The sequence below is a fragment of the Astatotilapia calliptera genome, chromosome 2 (genome assembly GCF_900246225.1).
Source record: "Astatotilapia calliptera chromosome 2, fAstCal1.2, whole genome shotgun sequence".
NCBI classification, from domain to species: domain Eukaryota; kingdom Metazoa; phylum Chordata; class Actinopteri; order Cichliformes; family Cichlidae; genus Astatotilapia; species Astatotilapia calliptera.
In genome coordinates, this window is record NC_039303.1 from 22,720,270 (window position 1) to 22,743,420 (window position 23,151).

General features: G+C 44.7%; 1 protein-coding gene across 1 annotated transcript in view; it reads right to left on the reverse strand.

Annotated features, from left to right (window-relative positions):
• Positions 1 to 2,925: 2,925 nt before the first annotated feature.
• The window catches only part of efnb1 (ephrin-B1), a 55,440-nt gene continuing 35,214 nt past the window's right edge, over positions 2,926 to 23,151 (reverse strand). The window contains exons 3-5 of the mRNA XM_026188509.1: positions 11,249 to 11,341; positions 5,941 to 6,051; positions 2,926 to 3,702 (exon numbers count right to left, since the gene is read on the reverse strand). Coding sequence (XP_026044294.1) covers positions 3,311 to 3,702; positions 5,941 to 6,051; positions 11,249 to 11,341 — 596 coding nt within the window. The 3' untranslated portion in view covers positions 2,926 to 3,310. The remainder of the gene's footprint in view (positions 3,703 to 5,940; positions 6,052 to 11,248; positions 11,342 to 23,151) is intronic.

Genomic DNA, 23,151 nt, shown 5'->3' on the forward strand with positions numbered 1-23,151 from the left:
GCGGGCCCAGAGTGTTTTACATCTTATAATGGAGTGGAAGGTGCAGGTAACTCAAAGGCAGTGGAATAACAGTCTTCATATGCAGAGTTAAGTGGCGTCTCCAACAGGGAAGGGCCTTATCACTCACAGCTTCAGCGTGACGCATCCTTTTCAAAGCCACTCTGTGACAAAGCTTCAGTCCTGAACAGCTTCTAGTACAATTTGTGTTTAATGGCAATGTAAAAAATAAAATAAAATAAAAATCTGAACCCCATTTTTTTCTTTTTAAAACACATGTGGTAACAAAGACTTTTCTTTATTTTGACAATACTGGACAAAGCTGCACAAAAAAAGGCAGCTCATGTGAACTTTTGCAATATTAACTCTAAAGGAAAAAGTAAATAAAAACATGTTGCAGAGACCAAACAAAAAAAAAAATGCAAGGATTCATACAAAACACACTTTAAAAAGACAGCTATTTACAAACATCCTCCATTACAAAAATCTAATCTTAATTTTTTTGTCCTTGTGAGCAGTGTTCGGGTGAAATTACATCTTAAATTGGGCTCTATCCATATATTTACATTTACTGTTTTATACCCCTCCCCCCCCCCCCCCCCCCCCCCAAAAAAAAAAAAAAAACTCGAATAACATTAAGTGGTTTACTAGAATGAATGAAAATGAGATATGGGTTTGTGGTAATTTGGTAATGACTCCCTAAGCTGGTGTAGGTGAACGGATGCGCGGCGATCCGAAACAAAAATATTTGATCTAGATGTGTTTCGCAGAGGGCCGCTGAGGGCTGCATGCTGAGTTAAAACACAGGACCACAAAAGCACAAGCAGCTGTTTAGGTTGTTAACTCTGAGGTTAACGACACGCACAAAAAAAAAAAGCCACTGGAGTCTTCCCAGAGTCTTCAAGCTGGGCTGCCTTTTAACTCAGCAGTGTCTGTCGGTGGATGGCAACGGTATGTGGCAGCGGATGATGGGTGTCTCTACCGGTGAATAAACATTAACCGGCAGCCTGACCGTTTGACTGGAGATAAACCTGGACCCGTCAGTCTTGGTGTGTTTGTGTGTGTGTGTGTGTGTGTGTGTGCGCGCGCACATGTGCGTCAAACGTCAGCTCATGTCTGCGTGCCGAGGAATGGCTGTCCTTATCTGCTCCCCTCTCCTCTCGCACATCATTAACCGGGACTGCGGCACTCTGTACTTTGGCAGCCACACTGTTTGGAGCACCTACTTCCACAGTCCCAAAAAAAAAAAAAAAGTCTGTTCAGAGGCTGGACCACAGAAGGGTACACTTACACACACTCACACATGTGCGCATACGTACAGAAATAAACTGCAAATATAAGCACAAATAAGCACTCACACATATGAGCACCTACACGTTCACGCAGCGAGCCTCTGCGTGCACACACACATCCAGCAGCAGTAAATCCTGTTTCGGTGCCGCTGCCCTGGGCTGTGTGATAGCTGGTCTGCAGTGTCCTCGCTGGCTGAACACCTTGACTGTGGAATAATTTGCGCAGCATTTTTATTCACAGCACAACTGGCGAGAGGATGGAGGGGGGTGAACGCTAAAAAAGCTACCTCCGCCTCACCCGTCACCCCCTCGTTCCCACCGCCATCACCCTCGCAGGTTAAAGCCAAGTCACAGGAACATTTTCTCTTCTAGCCGCCGCTCTCACTCTCTCTGCTCCCCGGCTGGTGAGTGTGGGCATGGAGATGGCACACAGATTAGTCACACGCTGGCGACACCGCTAACTGTGCACTCCACTGACTCATCCACAGATGGCAGCCAATTGGCATCTGATAATACTGTAGCTCTGTGTTCAGCTGTAGCTCTCCATCCAACTTATATATAGGGCATCCTACCTATGTAGGCCAGCCAATCAGTGCCAGCCTACGCCCACCTTGCCCAGGCAGCGAGCATGAAATTGTTTGATGCTTACACTGTGGCTCCAAAAGCTAGAATAAACAAATATCAACCTGCCTGCTGTCTTAAAAACAATCGCCCTGAAAGCTCATCAGACACAGTAAAGATCAGTGCCAACTGGAGCACTGAAAGGGTTTTGCAAGAGCTCGGGCTTGTCTCTCTGCAGGCGCGTCGTTCTGTCTGTGTGTGTCATTTTTGAAGCTTGCAACAGTAACCTAGTGTTCTACCTCTAAGCCAATAAGGCTTCTCAGATACCAAACGGGTCTGGACATGTCCAAACACACTAATGGAAGACACGCCCTGATAAAACACACACACACAGAGAAGTTGTAATGGTAAAGCTCATATCAGGCCAGCAGAGATAGGAGTATTCCTGGAAACATACATACTCACGCATACACACCTTGACATCAGCAGTCCAGGTCAAGGTAATTCCTTACGGGGAAGGAAAAGAAAAAAAGAAAAAAAATGGGAGCAGTGGATGATATGGGCGATGAGAAGATGGAGAAATAATGGTGCTCTATGTAACTCTATACATTGTGCACTTGTAGGAAAAGTCTAACAAAATACAACTGCTTTGTGAACTGAATCGGGGTTCAAGGAAATCCTCCATCAAAAATAGTAAGGCAAACATCAGAGGTGCGAAGGGAGAGGAACACATTATTTCACACACTGTGTCTGATACCTGAGCTATCTGGAGAGTTTCCTGGCCCAGCACGGAGCCCCGACTAACACACACGCGCGCGCACACATGCACAGAAATGCACGCATACACACACACACACACAAACACACACGTTTGTTTTGTAGTTTGTTTTTTTCCAACACTTGCACACAAACTGCAGGCCGAGCGGTGTTCGGGCCTGCGTCTGCCTGCTCCTGCCTTAGTGTGCTAGGGTGGTGTGTTTAATTGGGTGTAGAGCAGACTTTGGGGAACTGAGATAAGTTATATCCCGTCCCCACAAAGGGACAGCGAACGACGAAGTTTGAGTTCCATCTGTTGGTGTCTCCCCCCCCCCCCGCAACCCCACCCTCCTCGCGGTCAGAACACAGCTGGGAGAACGGTACGGGAGGTGGGAGGTGAGGCAAAGTGGGGGGGAGGAGGAGGAGGGAAGAAGGTGGGGATTGTCAGGCAAGCCAAACAAACAGAATAAACCTCTGTCTCTCATCCGTCAGCTCCTAACCCCGCTGGTTACTGGTCAGTGCACGGTTCTCCAGATTTGTGCAGCAGGTGGTAGAAATAACACGGGCTTGAAGAAACAAGTTCCCCGAAAATGCAAAAGGAAAGTGTCCTTCCCACGAACATAAGTCAAGCGCTCCTCTCTTTTTTTTCCTTCTCTCTCTCTCTTTCTATCTCCTGACCGCGACGCCGGCTGCGCAAAAGCGCGTCAGACTTTGTAGTAGATGTTGGCGGGGCTCTGCGGCGGCATCTCCTGGACGATGTAGACCGGGTGGCCATAGTCGCCGCTCACCTTCTCATAGTGAGGGCAGTAGTTGTTCTCTGTCCGCAGCGGAATGATGATGTCGCTGGGCTCCGTGCCAGCCGTGCCCCCCGGCAGCTTGGGGTTGGACAGGGTGCTGAGGGACAGCGCGGAGGGGCGGGGCTGCGAGTGGGCGTTTTTCCTGGCCCGCTTGCGCATCTTAATGAGGAGGATAACGAGGAGGAGGATGAGCAGGAGGAAGATGATGCAGCCGACCCCGATGACGGAGAACAGGGCCGCTTTGGACCTGAGGATGCCCTCTGAATCTGAAGACCCGGACTGGTCCTGATTCATGTGGTCTGGAAAACACACATAAAAAGAGAAAAAGGGGGTTTAGGGACTGTATAAAAAAATTATTACAGTGGATAGAAGGTCAGGAAAATCGAGAATATCGTAATTTATACTTTTTTCCGTCTGACTTCTTGCAGAAAAAAACGACAAGTCTTTTTATCTTTTTTGGGGGGGCCCATATTTCTGCTATTTCACATTTTGCATTTGTGAGATTTATTATTCAAAAAGATCAAATGCATACATGAGAAACCTGCTTGTCATGCGCTCTGCAGAGTTGCATTTGGCCATGTGTAAAGAATATGTGGTGGTGGTTGTGTGCTTTCCATTCGGGGAGGAGGTGCAAAGCTATCGCCTCTTGTTGCTTCACTCATTTGGTGGCTGGAATCGGCCTAATCTCACTATATTCAGAAGTACACAGTAGGGGGGGCTGGGGGTAACAGTGTGCAATGAACATATTAATAAAAGCATCAAGCTTATTCCGTTTTCCTTTTTTTTGGTGGTGAATAAGGCTGAGCACCCACCACCACCACTGTAATTTTCATATAGTCCCTTAGAGACTGCAGACCATTTACAGTAAGCCCGTCCTGTCGTGTGCACATCTTGCAGTCTGAATCGACTGCGAGCACGGCTCAGTTTGTTGTTTGCTCAACATGACTAACAGCCCCATTGATGTAATCTAATTGAATCAGCTCAATCAAGAATAGGCCTCTAATGAAATCTGTAGTCATCACTCAACATAACAAAGATTCCAGCCATGATAGGATTTGTGCCTGGGCAAGTCGTACGACATGTCAAGGTTTATATGGCAAAGGCCAAATGAGATATGGAAAAAAATGAGGAAGGCATATCTGAGCATCTGATTTTATTTGATCCCTTTGTTTAAGGGGTTCAGGGTGGAGGGGGAGGCGAGGTTGGTTGTTACTGGTTGGAAAAGAGAATGACTGGCTCCTCCAGTGACTGAAATATGAGAAGAACCAAATCTGTTTTCCATGTATGCATGCAGCTGCTGCCAAAGAGCAGCACTCGCCCCTCTCCCAGCACCACCTTTTTACTGTCCGTGACCCCCGCACAGGCACACAAAAGTCTCATAACTCCAGAGACTGCCATCCCCGCTTAATGACTGTGTCTCCGCAATCATCTGGCCACTCCTGGACTTAACCATTTAGCGAAGGAGGGGCTGGCTCTGCTTTTGTTTTCAAACTTTTTTTTCATGCCTTATCGCAACCAAATGGCATCAAGGAAAGCTACCAGTTCTGGCCTTATCAGCGAAATCAGAAACTGGAGGAATTTTCTACACTCTGGTTGCTGGAGAAAGCTGGAAAAAGAGGCTGTCAGAAATGTCATTCCTGAAATATCTGCCCCTCAAACCGCATTGCCTCGTCCTTCATTCCGCCCTCCACTTCTTCACTTGACATAATCACTGATCTAACAATGGCAGACAGGCAAAAGCCCAGGTATGAGGAAAAGTGACATTAGGAAATCTTTTTATAGAGCAACTAGTGTCAAATAAGCAATTATTAAATGAGGACAGCTTATCACATTGGGACAGGCAGAACAGTCTGTACTTGGAGGAAGTTTGTAGCATCGAAAGTTGTGGAGTAAGTCAAAAAGTTAGCACGGGGAGTGATCAAAAAAAGAAAAAGAAAGCAGTCCCTCCTGTGGGAAGCAGCTATGAAAGGTGCTGGTAAAAACAGGAAACAAGGAGGGCCCAGAGCATCCGAGGAGGCTCATGTGACTTCTTCAATTATCGCTGCCTCTAATCTTCATTTATCTGCAATTCTAATGAGGTTTAAAAAGATATATAATAAAAAAAAGTGTGTCTTTGAGTCTCCTTGGGTGCAGTACACCCTGTGTGTACAGCATGAATAAGTAAAGTGAGCTGTATTTGTTTTACGGTGGCGTTTCATGTTGTTGGACTGCACCTGTACTTTTGGGGAGTTTTATTACCTGTGATTTTACAAGTATGTTAGCATGCTGACCCCCAAAATCAAAGGACTGCTGGAGGGGTGAAAAATCCATATGAGAGAATTCAGACTTCATTTTTTACTTTCTCTTTTGAGGCTAAATGTGACTAATTATGAAGAAGCCTGGAGGCTGTGAATATTCTCTCCCTCTCTACTTTTATTTTCTTTTACATTTCACAAACCTTTATTTTACTAAAATATTTGCACTCGAGAAACTAGAAAGCATTTTTAATGAAGTGTTAAGCTGCAGTTTATGGTAATAATATCAGTCAGTCTGCTCACCAGTGTTTCCTGGTATCTCTGCTCCCGGCCGATCCTGGTCAGGCAGACTGGGACTGGACTCGGGTATGGTGTTGTCTGGAACCTCCGGCACGGCAGGGTTTGCATTTGGAACTGTAGGAAATAAAACGCACACAGAAAAACTTAGCCTTGACGAGCTGCATATGCTGAATTACAATGACTTGTTCTCTGCGACGCCACGGATTACTTTTATTATCTTTTGATATATCTTTTGTGTTGGGAGAAGGTTATCTTTGCGTGTGTTGAAAGCGTTTCACAGGCAAAGATGAAAGCACAAAAAGAGGAAGGACAAGTTAGCGAGTGTCTGTGAAACACGCCAACATCCCTGTCCTGCTGTAAAAAACCCAAAAAAACGAGCTCACATCTACATCAGCAGCTCCTTCAGCAAACACTCAGACAGCCATTTCCAACACTGACACATTCATGAGACACACACACACACCGCCATGCGCACACACCAATGCACACACCTACAATATACTTACAATACACTTAGGCATGGCAGAATGAGGGTAAAGTAGTTATATATTAACTTTTTATTGTTTTACATTATTCATCACGTTAAAAGGCCATAATATGCCTTATTTATTGCTTCGGCTTTAACTCTGCCAGAAAGAGGCAGACTTCTGAGGAGAAGAGAATAGAAGGACAGGAAAGAAAATGGGGGAGACAAGGAGAGGAAGGGATTGCATAAGCTTTGAGGTGAGGCGCAAAGGAAAGAGACAGTTTATCTCTCTGTCTGTTGTGATCTCAGCCAACACACTTTGAAGTCTTTGTGCAGTAAACACTGGTGGGTCCACAGCGTGGTTTTTACAAGGGCAGGGTCGGCAGACAGAAGACAGTTATAAGCTATTACCGTAGCCAGCCAGATGGATGCCACAGTACACTATCAGATGCTTCTTCTCTATCAGGCCTTATCTGCATCTGCCCAAAGGGCTGTTCAAGGGGCGTGTGTGCGAAATAGAGAGGAGGGCGTGTGAGGAGGCAATTTACATTCGAGTCCCCCATGGCAAGTTTGTGTGTGTGTGTGTGTGTGTGTGTGTGTGTGTGTGTGTGTGTGTGTGTGTGTGTGTGAGTGAAAAGAGCCTTTCAGTCTAGGAGTGTACTTCCTATTTCCACCCCAGCTTGGCCAAATCAAACTAGAGAATGAGCAGCGTGGGGAGTGCAGGGGGAGGTGGTGGTTTTGGGGGGCGTCTGGCAGATATGATAGAAGAAAAAGGAAAACAAAGAAGGAAAGAAATATGAGAGCGTTAATTCGTTTTCTTCTTCTTCTGTTTTTTGGAGCATAAACCGCACTGTTCCCCCATGTTCTCCATGTCCACACCAGCCCATCGCTGCTTACTGATTGCAGCGGTGGTGAACCTTAGGCGTGAGCTGTTGTGCGCTGTCAATAATTGATGAGGAAAGACAGGAGTGAGAAGTGGGAACATTCACGCATGGCAGAGGATATGAGAGGACACAGTGATCTGATTCACTCCATGAATATAGCCACAACACTGTGTCAACCACTGAGCATGTGCAGGGAGTGTTCTAATGTTCTGACCCATTTTTCGAGCGTGTACTGCTGACATTTCCCTTAGCTATGCAGACAGCAACTACCTCAGAACTGCCAACCCACCAGAAGGAGGAGGAAGGTGGGGGACGAGGAGGAGAACGCGAGTGAGTGAGGGAGACAATGATGGAGCGATAGAAGGGAAAGACAGATTTTGCTGGGGAGAGAAGAAGAGAGGGAGAGAAAACATGAGGGGGAGATGCGATCGAGGCGGTGAGTCAACACATTTCTAATGAGCACATGAGTGACACGAGTGTAGCGGAGGGGATAAGAGCGTGCTGAACAGCAGCGTAGGTATAAAAAATAGGCTTCCTGCTTCCCCTCGAACGCCCCCCCTCCAATCGGCTTCTCTTCTTTTTGAAGACAAAGGAAAGAATGCGAGGCATTTAAAAAACAATTAAATATCAATGTGTCAGAGACGGATGACTCGACGTGACTCTGCCCAGACGTGTTGTCACAGTGAAATGGAAATGCAATGCAAATGTAGCATTAGAAGAATGTGCACATATCTCACAGTGGAGTGAGTCACCAGAATACAATCGTGGTGAAAGTGCAAAAGGAGTACAAGGGGACATATGGGAAGATCTTGGGGATCTGGCAAGAGGAGGAGCTGGCATTCGAGCTACAGATACGCAGGGAATGTGAAGCAAACAGTCAAACACGGCAGCATCTGGGGTCAGAAGCAAGCGGAGCCCAGGTTTTAGCGTTTGCTAAAGCAAAGCCTTATGTGACTGCAGAAGATACGAGTATAGGAGTGTAAATAAGGCCTGCTTTCTGTAATGATTAGTCCACTGAAGATTTTAAAGCTGAGTCATTTAAATGTCAAGATACTGCAGAAATTACATTTAACCATGGAGTAGATCAATCTCTGAGCCAAATGTATTCAATTTGTGTATTAATTTAAAAACTGATTTCTTTAGTAATTTAATTCCAAGTCCATGAATTTGTGTTAAAGCCTGTCGATATGGATAAAGTGGTGTGTTATTAGCTGAATATACTCCAGTATTCAGCACTAATAATTGTTCGCTGGATTACAGATGGTGAAGGTAATATCTTAAAGTTAACACTGCAGAGTATGCACATTATTTATTTTTATATATATACATACATATACACACACACACACACACACACACACACACACATATACACATATACACATATATATATATATATATCAGATAGACAGATTCATCTGTCTTTAGTGAAAAAAGAATAATAATGTGAAAAAGTACACAGTACAAAAAGTACAAATCAAAGTTCCTGTCAACGCTCTAATTTCTCGAGGACCTTCTTCAAATAGTTACTGGGTTGGACGGGAACATTATACATCAAAAGTTCCGCCCGCAGAAATAGATTTAAAAGTAGTAGCAGCAGAGCCAACAGCATCTTTTCTATCAAGGTTTTTAGGGCACATTGATTGTGAGTGACAGCTCGCTATGGACCATTTTGGAAAATGAGCGCATCGCTCTGGCGAAGTTGAGGAACAGCCAGGAGGTACAGGAACACACTCCAGCTGAGACAAACTTTCCTCGAACTTTCCTCGAAAAGGACATTTCCTTTCAACTTTGATTAACGTTAAACGATGAAATTGTTTCCCCCCAGTTAATAGCGTGGCGTAAAACCCCGCACTCATGCATCCGTGTTGTCATTCTGCGAGGGGATTGCAATCCCAGGCTATTGGATGCTCAAATTGACCTACATGGAAAGATAATGCAACGGCTGTCTCCTTGTGAGATTGCTGTGGGTATTTTTCACTGTATTTGCTGAATTTGTTCCCACTCAGACCTTGCTAGCATCAGCAGCTTGTTAGCTTCTATTCTCTCTCTCTCTCTTTCTCTGGCTGCCAGGATATGCTGCTGTCATCTCGCAAGCCAGAATTCAAATATCTGCACACAAATTTGCAGACACACACACACACACACACACTGGAGATTTCTCAGCGAGACTGAGCGAGTTTATTTTTGACGGGATGTTGGGATCGAGCTTTTAAGCTGGAATCAGATCACTGTGGCAGGCAGATGTTCCTCTCAGATGGTGGTTAGTGTCTCTTTCGGTCAAAACAACCAAACTGAGGATTGGGGAAATGTTTACAGAGTAACACATCTGTGTACTGTATTCTGTCAAACTCAGGATATGGATGTCCACATATCAAGTAAAACTGCGTATAAAAGTGAAATGTATGATGCAAACCAAATGTTGCGACCAAAGATATCCAAACAAAGTGAGCTTGTTTACTTCTAGCATTTTTAGATGACTTGCCCCGACCGTGCACTTACATACCAATTTCAAACACATTTTCGTTCTGTGATTACTGTATAAGAATCACAGCCGAGGAACATCAGAGGCCTTTTTTTACAATTTGGAACTGGAGTCATTCCTCATAGATGTTTCTCATTTGGTTGTTATTCCTCCGGGATCTCATTTTCCACACTGTGCAAAAACTGTTTGTGGATATTTAAGATGTATTCAAAACTAGTGTACGAGTGTAGAGATGAGCTAATGGATAAAATCAACCATTAGGGTAAATGTAACTTTATATGGTAATGACAATCTATATTGAGGTAGTGCTTTCTTTCTTTCTTTCTTTCTTTTTGCTCTGTTCAAGTGAAAATGATGACAGGAATTCAATGGGTGGCAAATCAGGTCAGTGACGCACAAATCCTGAAAATTCAATAGTGTAATCTATAAAGTAGTCCTGGTTATTGATTTACAATATTGCCTGTAACTATGTAATGCAACACAGATATCAAAGGGGTAATAACTGCAGTATTTCAGCCTGCCCTAGAGTCCAAAATGAATCAATAGCTACTGATTTTAAAGTGATGCCTAAAACTGAAATTTATTTTTTTGTAATAATTAAACGTTTTCTTAAATTGTGTTTAAAAAATACGCAATTTTGTAACAATTAATTGAAAGCTACAAACGACTTCACATGCAAAGCTTCCATAACAGCTCATCAAATAACTGATGAAATATAATAAAATACAACACTTCTTCTGATAAAAGCTACAAGATACGAAAGAAAGTATCAAATAATTATTTCCAAGGTCAAGATTAATTCAAAGTTTAACATGTTTGAATGAAATTTGAAAACGACTGGAATTAACTTTCAGCATAACTGTAAACAATTTGTATTTAATTAGCCTAAATATCTTTTTTTTTAACTATTTGGTAAGTTTTTTGTTTTTTTTAAGAAAATTGTTCATATTGATGATCTCACCGTGTTTTTATTATCTTCTTTTACAACTATATTTTTTCTAAACTACCACAAAATACTGCTTTAACAATACTATTTTGATTTTTTTCTTAAATATTTTAGAATAATAAACACAAAAAAAATAATAACAGGTTAATATCAGATCATCTTTTCCTCATTATACACAGAAAAGTCCAAATCTAGTTTGTAAATGTTAATTTCATTTTATCTGGAGCAGCTCGTTTAGATGTCAACATTTTATCGAGTCCCATCATCGCCACGTCGCTCAAACTCAATAAATTAGGTACTTCCCTCAAAGAAGTCAAATAAAAAAATGACAATAATATTAACCTTGGTGGCCAATCTATTTTCTAGCGTAACTTAACAGCTCCGCAGAGCAGGTCTGGTCGGAGGCCGGAGGCAGTCGTGTCACACTAGTAACGCACGGCGTTAAATGAAAATGTCACACCAAAGTGAAACATCGCTTTGAGGCAGAAGCGCTGTATTGTGTTCTACATGTGAGGTGAGCGCACATTTACCTTGCCCGACTTTCATGATGACTTTCATGGCTCGGCTCTTGCACACGCCTCCCTCCCGGTTCTCGAGGCCCTCGACTGTACCGTTGGAGGTTGCTGGAGGGTAAGAAGGAGAAAGTGGGGGGAAAAAAAGAGAGGGAGAGAGAATGAGAAGAAGTGGGAGGACGTTGATGGAGGGTAAAGAAGAGAAAAGTGGGGGTGGGGGGGGGGGAGAGAAGATGATACACCGGTTAATGAGCACGTCCATAACGCACAGAACTAATCAATATTTACGACAAGCACTGATTAGCTGTTCCAGTGATTAGCCGTTCTCATCCTCAATCAACCGCCGGCTTCTCTCAACGGTGTGTCTCATTAACACAATAAAGTGAAGTCAAATGAATGGAACAACATTAGAGTCTACTGAGGGAGGTGGGTGCTGAGGTGAAGAGAAGAAACATGGTCAAACCTGCGTGTGTGTGTGTGTGTTTCTACTTGTGCATAGTTTAGCAGTGAGGCATGCCAGCAAGACTTCCAGCTGCTTGCCAACTCCTCCAGCAGCTTACTCCCTCTGAGCCACATGTGTCACTACTTGCTGGTATTGCAGCGAGCTAAATGCCTCCCTCAGTGTGTGTGTGTGTCCATTTTTATATTGGTGCATGTGTGCGTGTCAGCCTCTCTGCATTTGTTTCAAAGCGCACGCTCGTTCCCTAAGTTGAGCGAGGAGCTCAGGGTTGAGGGCTGTTTATTCAATGTCACATTCACTTCAGACACCGCGATACAATTGGCCGTCTATTTTAGGGCCCATGATAATGACCTAGGGAGACAGAGTGTGACTCTGACCTTAACACTGGGCAGCTAAGCACACGGCTGTATGCGTGCTCGAGTGTGTGTGTGTGTGTGGGCATGCGCCTGTGTGGGTGCATATGATGGCAGCTCTAATTTTGGAATTCCCCAAATGATCTCCATCTCCGCTTAGTCTGCCGTTTCAACTCACTCCCTTCCTCTGAAATGCTTTTGTTTCTCTTCCTCGCATTATCCGTCTTGCTCTCTCTTTCCCTGCTTTTTTTCCCCTCCGCTCACTTCATTTAGTTTTTTTTAGTCTTCTTTTTTTATCAGCACTATCTGGCTCTACCCCTCCCCTTCCCTCCCTCTTAACTCAATGACCATCTCCCTGGGTGATTGCCTCAGATGGCACCCTCATTATGATGAGATAGTCTTGGAGAGGCTGCTTATCTAATGATGACACAAAGAGAAGCAGACTTGGCAACAGGCAGGGGAGTTGGGTGGGTCCAAACAATGCACTACAAACACGGCTGGCACGGTGCATCAGTGTTTCTACACGCGTTCCCCTGCTAGAAACTGATGTTGTATCGCTCTGTGTTGAAATTTGGCTCCGGAGCGACGTAAAAGCTCATCTAGCTGATTCATGTCCCATCACTCCTAAGTGTTATTAATGTTGACATTTTGTTGCCCTGTGGGATTTCAGCTTTGTGCTTCGGCAAAATTGAAGAAAACCAAATAATGAATTGCACTAATATTATGCTACATTATCAGATCGCACTCAAGAGTCGGCGGCAAATTTACAACGAGAACCACAACATTTTGTCAGCGTGGCCGGAGAACTCGATAATTTGCAAGAATGATTGTGATAACATCATGTCAGGGGCTCTTTGGCAAAATCCCCCTCGCTGTAGACTCAACACGACTGAGTGAACCGGACACCGAAATATATACGAGGGGGCCAGAGGAGCCCGGCGCTGCGCAGGACCAGAAAAAAAATAAGAGCGAGAGAGACTTGAAATTTACGTGGGGCATTAATGTGAAAGAACACTCACGACTAAGTGAGTCTTATGATTTATGTAAAGTCTACACAGGGACTGTGTCTCTTCTAAAGGGAACATTCAAAGACAGTGAGGTGAACAGGCCTGTTTCCAGTCTTGAAGGCGCACACCCGTCTCCCAGCCCCCGAATGGCCCAGACGCTGCCACAAGTGCTAACCTCATCCTGCCATTTTCCACCCAATTTCTTCTCTTCGTTCAATTTTTAAATTTCCAGGGCAAGGTTATACAAAAAAATGAGCTCTTTGAAGATCAAGCTCAAAGGCGCTTGAATAATCTGACTAACAGTGAGCTTCATGCTATGAATTTTATATCCTCTCCAGGAGAGCAAATCTACTCAGTGTTAACTTACTCCTGTCATCTAAATTAACTATTCCTTCAGGCTGGCTGAACGGGCCTGTGCAGTACTGATGTGGCATAATGATAAGTTGCCCCTCTGGGGCCTCTGTTTAGCCAAACAACTGAGACTGAAAACAGAGCAGGATTTATAAAGAGATGATTGCTTTATATGTTGTTTGCATTCAGGCCATTTAAAAGTCAAATAATTCAGCCCTTTACTGTACCAGTGGAAACTCATAATCCGATTAAATGTGTCCAATTTTAACCACATTTCCTTATGTGAATCATTTTTAAGTATTATTCAAGATGGAAATCAACTAAAGAGACAACTGTTGAGCGCATTTAAAAACCTGCACTAAATCTCGAAACTCGCACACCGTTAAGAAACGTGCATTCCTGTGTTGCTTGATATCGGTGCATTCACATCTATCATGTCAAAGATCAGAGGAAAAAAACCTGCCAGCCATGTTTCTCAGAACCCCCAACCTTACTCTGCAAATAAAGACATACTGCCAGCTTCCTCCTCTTTAAATCTAAAAGCCTTTCGCTCATTCTATCACTTCTTCCTCTCACTCAATTTGTCCTCCCCTCTTTAACCCTCCCTCTCTTTCATTTCATCCCTCGCATACTGACGTTAATCCAAATCTGGATTTTCAGATATTAAAAGGCCGACGGTCGTGTCGCATTTTGGAAAGAGGAAACTGGGGAATTGGGTCTTCCTGTGTGTCTCGGGCAGAGATAAAAACACACGGGGATAAAGGAACGACAGCATGAAGAACAAAGAAACTCCCAGTCTGCTGCTAATGATTTGGGGGAACAAACTGTTTCAGAGTGCAGCGGTTCAGAATACAGAAAGAGCTGGTCATTGCATGAAGGAATGTTGCTTTTTTTTTAATAAAGCCGACGGCTCCAAAGAATGGCTTTTGTATGATTTAAGGCCCTTTTTGTGGGTGTGGATCACTGGCCACAGAGTGACTAGTGGGGGGAACAAAAGATCTACAGCTGCTGAAGTCATAAGAGAAACCAGGTGCCAAATGTTGATGTTGGGAAATATCGACAGCACGAATGTATCGGCCAAGGAGAAGCATTACGGGGGGGGGGGAGAGCTGGCCTGGAAGAAAGGCTCCCGTTCCAACGCTACACACGTACAACTACTGCACACATTACCTAAAGCATAACCCATTAACATGCATATGTGAATGTAGGCGCTTGCAAATACACCAGTGCACACAGACTTCACAAGGACATACAGGGTAGAGTGGAAGGGCTGCTCCCCGAGGTGCTCTGAAGAGAAGAGTGGGAGAAGTGTGAGAGGCGCACCACTGACTGGCCAAGACAACGCGAGCTAAGGCTAGAGTGCGAAGCGGTGGTCTATATTTATTCTCAGGTCTGCTAAATGAGGTCACTCAGGTGGTCCTGCTGAATACATTCCCCATCTCTATCATGAATCATCTGCTGCTTATTATTCCTGTCCAGCCCGGGGGGGGGGGGGGGGGGGCTTGCTTTCATACAGCGCAATGGGCTGTGTGTCCGCGAGTGTGGGTAACGCTGCTGTGTGTGTGTCTATGCGTGCAACATCTGCCCAAAGCACCAAACCAGGGGATGGATAGAGCCCATGTGACAGACAGAGAGCAGGTTGTTTAATGAGAAAGTGGATGAGAGGTGACATTCATTGGCTACCTTTCACACACACCACCGACAACACTCCCCACCCCCCCACTTCCATTCTCTACAGCATTCAGACTTCCACTTAGACGAGCTGAGCAGGCACTGGGTAGTCACAGTAACCACCAGTAATAATGTCTATATTTTCAAAAAAAAAGCTAAATACATAAACAGGCACAACCACAATCTGATCATTTACACTTAGCATCAAGGAAAAACACCAGCACAAAGAGCTTTTTCATCAATTTGAGGCAAAAGCAGGGAGCTAACGCAGCTGTGGCAGGTATGAGTGTCTGCATCAAACAGAGCGTCACAGCAGAAATGGCTATTTCTCATACCTGCGACTTTCCTATCTCGGCTTTTGTTTACATTACCGAACCAGAATCAAAGTGGTGAGAAGGAAAAGAGGGCCTATTTGCACAAAATATTTCACTCCTGAATAAGCACAGAGAGGGTTAGATTAGGTTTATGCGCCTGATTCCAGAGATAACCCACCCCAGCAGATCTGGCATGCATGCAAGAATGCATGCACACACTCACACACACTCTTCCACAGACACAAACACAAAGTGAGGTTGGCAGACTGGAAATAATACTGGGGGATCTAGATGTTTGCACTTTGAACCTTTTCTAATCCTTAGTATTAGGGCATGGCTAAAGCCTGATTATGGTGGAATGAAATGGATCTAAATAGATGTCCCAACCCATCAGCCTTCCATTTCTTTGTCCTAGAAATAGAAATGGAAATAAGTAATCAACCTCCAACCTCTCACTGGCCGACTCTCCCACGTAGCCTCCTCCGCAGGTTTGGCACCAGCAAAGAAAATTCATTCAGACTTTTCACATCATCTCTGATGAATTGGGTGCTCTCTCAGCCTGGCCGAGGCTTTTTTTTTAAATTCCCGTGTTTCTTTTCAGTAATAAAACCTGACAGACAATATAAAATAGTGATATCTTCAACGCTAGTCCCGCGCATTTTTTATGCCATTTTGGAAATTCAATATTGAATTTAGGTTAGAATGAATGTGGTTTTGAGTAATGAGGGTGGACACAGATGATTTTCTCATCTTCACATTCAAAAGCTTTTTTTTTTTTTTTTTTTACAATTTACTCTTGCAAGCATCACCATGCACCAGCTCTGGCATTACCACGTGCTGTCTGCTCTCAGGAGCCACTTTGCTGAGGGTACAGAGAGCAGGTAGCAGCAGCGTTAGAGACGAGGTTTAAGGCTGGTTAGCGGCCCAGTGCACACAACTGTTGCTTAGCTCACTGCTTCAGTATACAGCCAGAGGGGGAGCTCCTCTCCTGTGCCCTCATTAGAATCCTCTCTCTCTCTCACACACACACACACACACACACACACACACACACACACACACACACACACACACACACACACACACACTTGAAATGGTTGCAAGAAATATATATACAGACATGTAAGAACTTGGGCCTACAGAAGTGAACAGAGATGATGCATACACTCTCACACACACACACACACACACACACACACACACACACACACACACACACACACACACACACACACACACACAGGCTGCCTGTGTAGCCAAAAGATCAGGCGGGACTTAAGAGCTCCTCCGGCACCAAAATTACAGGGTACCTCTAAATCCTCCCAGCAGAGAGCACTATGGGATGGCGCAGGGTGGGGGGAGGATGAGGAGGAGGGGGTGGGTGAGGTGCTGTGGGGCTGTGAGAGAGGGAGGTGAAGTGGAGAGGTGTGTGTGTGAGCACATGTGTGGTGATCAGGGAAGGGATGGAAAGAGGAGTGCGTGCAGGGGTGCGAGGAGGGGCGGGAGACGAAGCTGGAGATTCCGAGAGAGTGTGCGAGCTGGACAGGGGTGAGATTTGATCTGTCTGAAGTGTGCGTGTGTAGGGGTTTGCAGGATGGGTGTGCGTGCATATGCCGGTGAGGGAATATGGAAGGAGGTGATGAAGTGAGGAGTTGAGAAGGAGGAGGAGGAGGAGGCAGGCTCCGTTTGGAGAGAAGAAGTGGGAGGTGATCTCTCTGTGAAGTAAAGGAAGCATATGTGTGCTGGATTGTGTGCATCTGAATATTTGTGTTCATTACTGTGTGTGTGTGTGTGTGTGTGTGTGTGTGTGTGTGTGTGTGTGTGTGTGTGTGTGTGTGTGTGTGTGTGTGTGTGTGTGTGTGTGTGTGTGTTTCGGCCAGCTTGCTTCTCTCTCACTCACACTCAACATTTCTCTTACACTCTCCCCTAAGTATTCAGTTGTGTGTGTTTTTTGGCTTGTGCAACTGGATCCATTTGAGTAAACTGTGTGAGTGTGCACATACATTTATGTGCATTGGAGCTCACATTTGTAAAAATGTGTACAGATGTCACTGGGAATATATATGACTTTTGCAACTTTTTTATTGAGTGTGTGTTTTATGTGTAGGTGTGTGGTCCTAGATTATCAAGACAGAGGTACGGCATTATGAACTTCCAGCTAGCCCTACAGGGTAAGTGCTTCAAGGCTACTTATGACAGCTTTTAACCTCTGCAGAGGACCTGTCAGCGGCTCCCAAAGTGTCTGTGCGTGTGTCTATCCTTGGAATGTGTGCGTCTCTACAAGACTCCACAGCCTGCAGTCACAGAGAGCTTCTGCATCATTTAGCTGTGGGTGTCTGCGTGTCACCTCTACACTGGATCCAGTGGGGCAGAGTTTTTACACCACTGCACTTTCCACTCTTCATTTCCCAGCTCAGCATGCTACAAAACCCCTGTGCTCCCACACAGCATCAAACTTCCCCTCGTGTCCACACACACACTTGGACGAAGATAGAGGACGTCACTGTCCCGTGCGCGATCACAAGTAGTCTGCACGCACACACATACACACCGCACACCTACACGCAAACAAACAAAAAGTAGGCACGCGGTGCAGGGCCGTCTGTCGGATCGGTAGGAGATAAAGGATGCAGAATAACAGGAGGACCTTGGGGAGCAGGGCAAGTCATCTGTCTCAAACACGAACAGACTGAGCGCGCTCCAACATGACATGATGTAGACAGACTCTTCTTAGAGCACATCACATCCTGAACCTCTCTCTCTCTCGCACCCCACCCAGCACGAGCGCACGCAGACACATCCAAGGCGCACAAATTTGCAAACACACAGGGAAAACAAACGCGGCCTGCTCAAAATGTGCAAGCATGCTTCAGAGCCTGAGCCCACACAATCTGACAGGTGCACACCGAGGGAGTGCAGAATTCTGAATGCAATCGATTGTCACAATAAAACTGTGCAACCCAATGGAAGGCGAGGCTTAAAGCTCCTAATACTATAAGCTGTTGCATACACTATTAAAAGTTATGAGAAGCAACGACGGGGCCAACAGCATTCAATATAAATTTAATAAACCACGCCGACAACTACAGTTAAAGCCTACCCACAGCTCCCAATGCTCCCAATATGGGGCATTTTTTAGATATTGGCTATTTCAACTTTTACCAGTTATTTTAGCTATAATATATTCTGTTGTGTGGAGAAGTTGCCAGTAGCCCACACAACCCTCCCTAATGACAGAGTAGCTAATTGGCAGTAATGGCTCTTTTCACCGATATCATCGAGCTGCAGCCACAGAAAACCTCAGCAGTTTAACACTAATCATTTGCAGAGAAACAACTGGGGGGGAAAAAGCCTGAAGTAGTGGCCTGGAGTAACTCTCTTTGCCTTAGATGACCAGCATCTATAAATGTGTAATTACACAGGCTTAACCATTTGAAAAAACAGACAGTTGTGACTGTTATTTTTCTTTGTTTGCTGTTGTTCCTTGTCAATAAGGTATGTTTGTTTTTTCCTAGGTACAGCCTTAGTGGGCGCACACACACATTGTTCACCTGTTAGTTTAGTGTATTCAAGGGTGCTACACGAGCCACGGGTGACACACCTACACAGACACACACACACAAACACACCGTTGCCTCTGAACTCCCCCAGCAGACAGCGCATCATTTGACTAATAGCAGCTGAAATGTTGCGTGTTCAGAGAAATAAGTAGAGGGGAAAGTAGGTCAGAGAGAGAGAGAGGAAAAAAAAACTGGCATTTCACCTTCCTATCGGTCCGAGCTAAAGGTTAGCAGGGATGCTGCACATGCTGGGACACACACGTGTGCGCACACACGAGCTCTCTAAAGCTAAAGGTTAATATGGTTCACATAGGAGTTGCTGAGTTGGTGTTTATCTCGGTCTTAACCATTATGTCTGTGTGCACAAGGCTTGATTGCACGCCTGTGTGTGCAGCTAACAATGAGCATGAGTTTCATCCCTGTTAAAGACAGAAGCCAGTTCTGTATTTGCTGTCCCGTTAATCCCGCCGGAGACTCGGTTTGCTTTCTATCGCTGTCATCTTCCAAATGTCCATTAATCCACATTAACAATCCATCAACATGACTTCTAACCGCGTATTTCAGTTCAAATCTTCATTCGACTGATAACATCCTCACTAACTTCTAATCTGTTCTAATTTGTTATGAGGAACCTTTTTTTCGCAGCATGAATGATCACTTCAGATTGAAATAATAATAAAATTTAAAAAAAAAAAAAAAAACCTCCCTTCAACATTGTTGCAATTTCATTTGGTCATGTTCACTCTGGGAAGTTATGCACAAAGAAATGGAGCATAATATTCAATTTTCATTCTCTATTAACTGTCATTTTATACAGGGGGGGGGGGAGCTGGGGAGATGCCAAGAGAGATGGCAGGCAAAATAGACAAGTATCTGTTGAGAATATTAAGAGTAACTGCCCTGAAATGAGCGCCTCACATGAAATGTGTCAAAAATCGTAAAGGCGGCGATAAATCAGAAAGTAAAATTCAATACACGGGATGAATAAGGTATACCAACAGGGGATCTTCAGAGGAGAAGAAGTGGTTTGACGTGTGAATTATGTCCACTACTAAGCCACGCATTCAGACTTTTATTTATTTTATGTTGCGTATTAAGTATTAATGTTATGACTGTTAGCCCATCTTGAGGAATTAAACTAGCAAATGAACATTTGGCTGTGTGAGGCATTTAAATGAAGCCAGTTTTGGGACAGATACCATTATCCATAAGAAAAAAAACAACTGGGCATCCTTTACAAAAGTCAGAAAAACGTCATTTCTGCATTAATGGAAAAGAACGGCTGTTTCTTATCCCACACTGTGACCATAATGAGGGAACCACTGGTCTGAAGATATTCAGCTTTTCTCAAGTTTTGTCCTTACTGTTGACATGAGAGCTGATTACTTCACAGGCTGCAAAGGACAAGGTCTAACTGCGGTTTTATATGCTATAACTGTGAGGGACACCTTTTCACTATGCCTCAAGTAGAAGAAAACTCTTTCCATAGCACACTGCTGCCTTCTTTGCACAAATGTTAAATGCATGAGGAGCACATTTTTATTTGAATGCACTAAAAACTGTTTTTCTCCAAAGCAAATGCATTAACAATGCTCTTGCTGAACGCTGAATCCATAAATTGTTTTTGCAAAACAAAACTGCAGCAATCTGGCCTCATTCTTATTGTACTGTTAAGGGGGGGGGGGGGGGGGGTGTACAACACTGATTATCCTATTATTTCTCTCATGAAAATGCCTTTGTATTTAGCTTAGCCTACTATAAATCCCAGTGGTTATGTCCTTAAAAACATCCCGCAGCATCCACATTAGTGGGTGGTAGTGCTATTGTGAGGTTGCACATGTGTAATCAGGAGGCAGATGTACAAACAAGGTCCCCCAGTAAGCTCGATCCTCAGCAGGATGCTCATTGAAGTTTTTTTTTTTTTCCTCCGTCCTGCTTCATTTGTACTGCTAATCACACGAGGTGAACCGTGGTTCACCCGCTAAATCCCGACAGATGATAAACCTGATCCTCGCTGTCTTTTCTCCGGCCTCTGTGGTCGTCTACAAAGGCCGATATGGGACTCTGGACTCCAGAAAGGAGTCGCCCTCCTCGATCCACCTCTGAGGGCGCACGAGCCACAAATCAGCCCACGCTGGCTGATAAAAGAACCACTGGGATGGATCGGAATGTGGTGGGAGATAGCAGTGTCATGTCAAAGGCCGTGAGGGTCCAAAAAAACATAGACTAGCTCTAGGAGCCATCTTTGAGTGACCTTGCCGCGAGAGAAACCAGAGGTGAAGCAATGGAACACGTCGACGAACTCGACGTTCACTCACGCTGACGTGTACAAAATGTTTGTAATGCATTTACATTTTTAAGTGTGCGAGGCTCTCGTGTGTCTGTGCGGCTCTCTTATACCATATCCATTCATCCTCCCCCAAGAGAGGAGCTTCATTTTCGCTGACCTTTTCAATACGGCCTCCAGAGGAGAGTTATGACAGCTGAGTGAGCCCGGTGTTTCTCGGCACAATAACACACATCAAAGATGGAGAAACCAACAAACAAACAATAATTCCTACTGCAGGCGCAGCGTTTCCCCTCTCAAACAGGCGATGCAAAACAAACCAAATGAGGCAATCTAAGTGAGAAGAAACCGTACCGGTGGATGGGGAGGATGCAGAGTCCAGGCACTGACCCAGGTGAGAAAACTGCCTTCAGGCTAATGATGCTGCTTGTATAATAATCAGGTGTGAGCAACATCAAAAGGGAAAGATTCAGCTAAACGTGGATTAATTGTTACAAGATGTCAGAAAGCAGCTTCCATCAAAAAGCGGAGAGATATTACTCAATTAACGACAAAAACAACCCCCCCGAAAAAGAGATCCTGCAATAATCAGCGACTGGAGCTTTTTCTCGCTCAGTAACTAACTGATGATGTGTTGCAGCGATGGAGAGATTATAATGTAAAGGCAGTGAGATAGAGGGCAGAGAGAGAGATGTCAGTGAAAGAGACAGAGGGTGTACTTGTGATGGAGGACAGAGTCGACGTCGGTCCATCTGTTGTCCACAAAAACAAAATCTGCAAAAAGCAGAACAAAGACAGACAGAGAGAGGACAGTGCACAGGTGTGTGGGCGTGCACGTGTCCCTGCGATCGTACACGTGTGTGTGTGCCCGCATGTGTGAATTTTTGCACATTAACGTGTGAGCCTGTGTGCCTGGGCCCCGGGGGAATCTCCTGTACCTGCTAACATGGAGGCGACTGAGCAAAGCTGACTGCAGCTAACATGCAGTGTAAAATGCACACGGTCAAACCTGAGACACATGGTGGCACATGGGCAGATGGATTATATATTATATACATATATATTTTCTATATACATATATATATGTACATATGTTTATATTGTTGTTTTTTTTTTTTTGGTTTTTTTTTAGATATATAGCAATATTAAAGTGGGTGTGGGGTGTATAATGGAGCTGATGTGAAAAGTACCAGGGCTCCAAGCAAGGCTCCAAAACCGCAATTCGGCTCCTCGAGCATTGAAGCCAGGCTTGCAACACAAGAAGCAGGGAAAGAAACACGCTTTTTCCTCCCTTTCCCCCCGTTAACCACCCAAAAAAAACCCAATCAGAAAAGCACAGCAGACCACAGAGAACATGCTGCTGATTACATCCTAATATGCACAAAGGCAAGCAATTGACACGCATATACAAACATGCACAAACACAAAACACACACACTGATTACATCCTCTCTTTCTCCTCTCTCCTGATCCTTGGTATCGTTTACACGGTAAAGACGGCGCTGATCGAGGACCAGTGGTTTTTTGGCACAGGCCAGCAAAAGAGCTCAGGAGCTTAACCTCTAGTCCGATGAGCGGAGAGAGACTGAGGCTCAGGATCCCCCACCCCCCCACTGCCCTACCACCTTGGTGCCCCCAAGCACAAATAAACAGCTACAACACAGACAGACACACACAAAAATGTCTAGCTTACTCGAAACAGTTTCCTGAAGAATCTGTCACTGTGCAAGAGGGATGGGAGAGGGTGGAGGGGTGATCTAAGGAGGAGAGAAAATAGGTGGAACAGCAAAGGCGGATGGAGAGGTAGATTAAGTTGCACGGAAGGGGGTTGGAGGGGGGTAGGAAAAGACGAACAGAAAAGAGACTGAGAGAAATTGGACCCATGGGTTTGGGGAGAAAAAAAACATGTACGAAATCA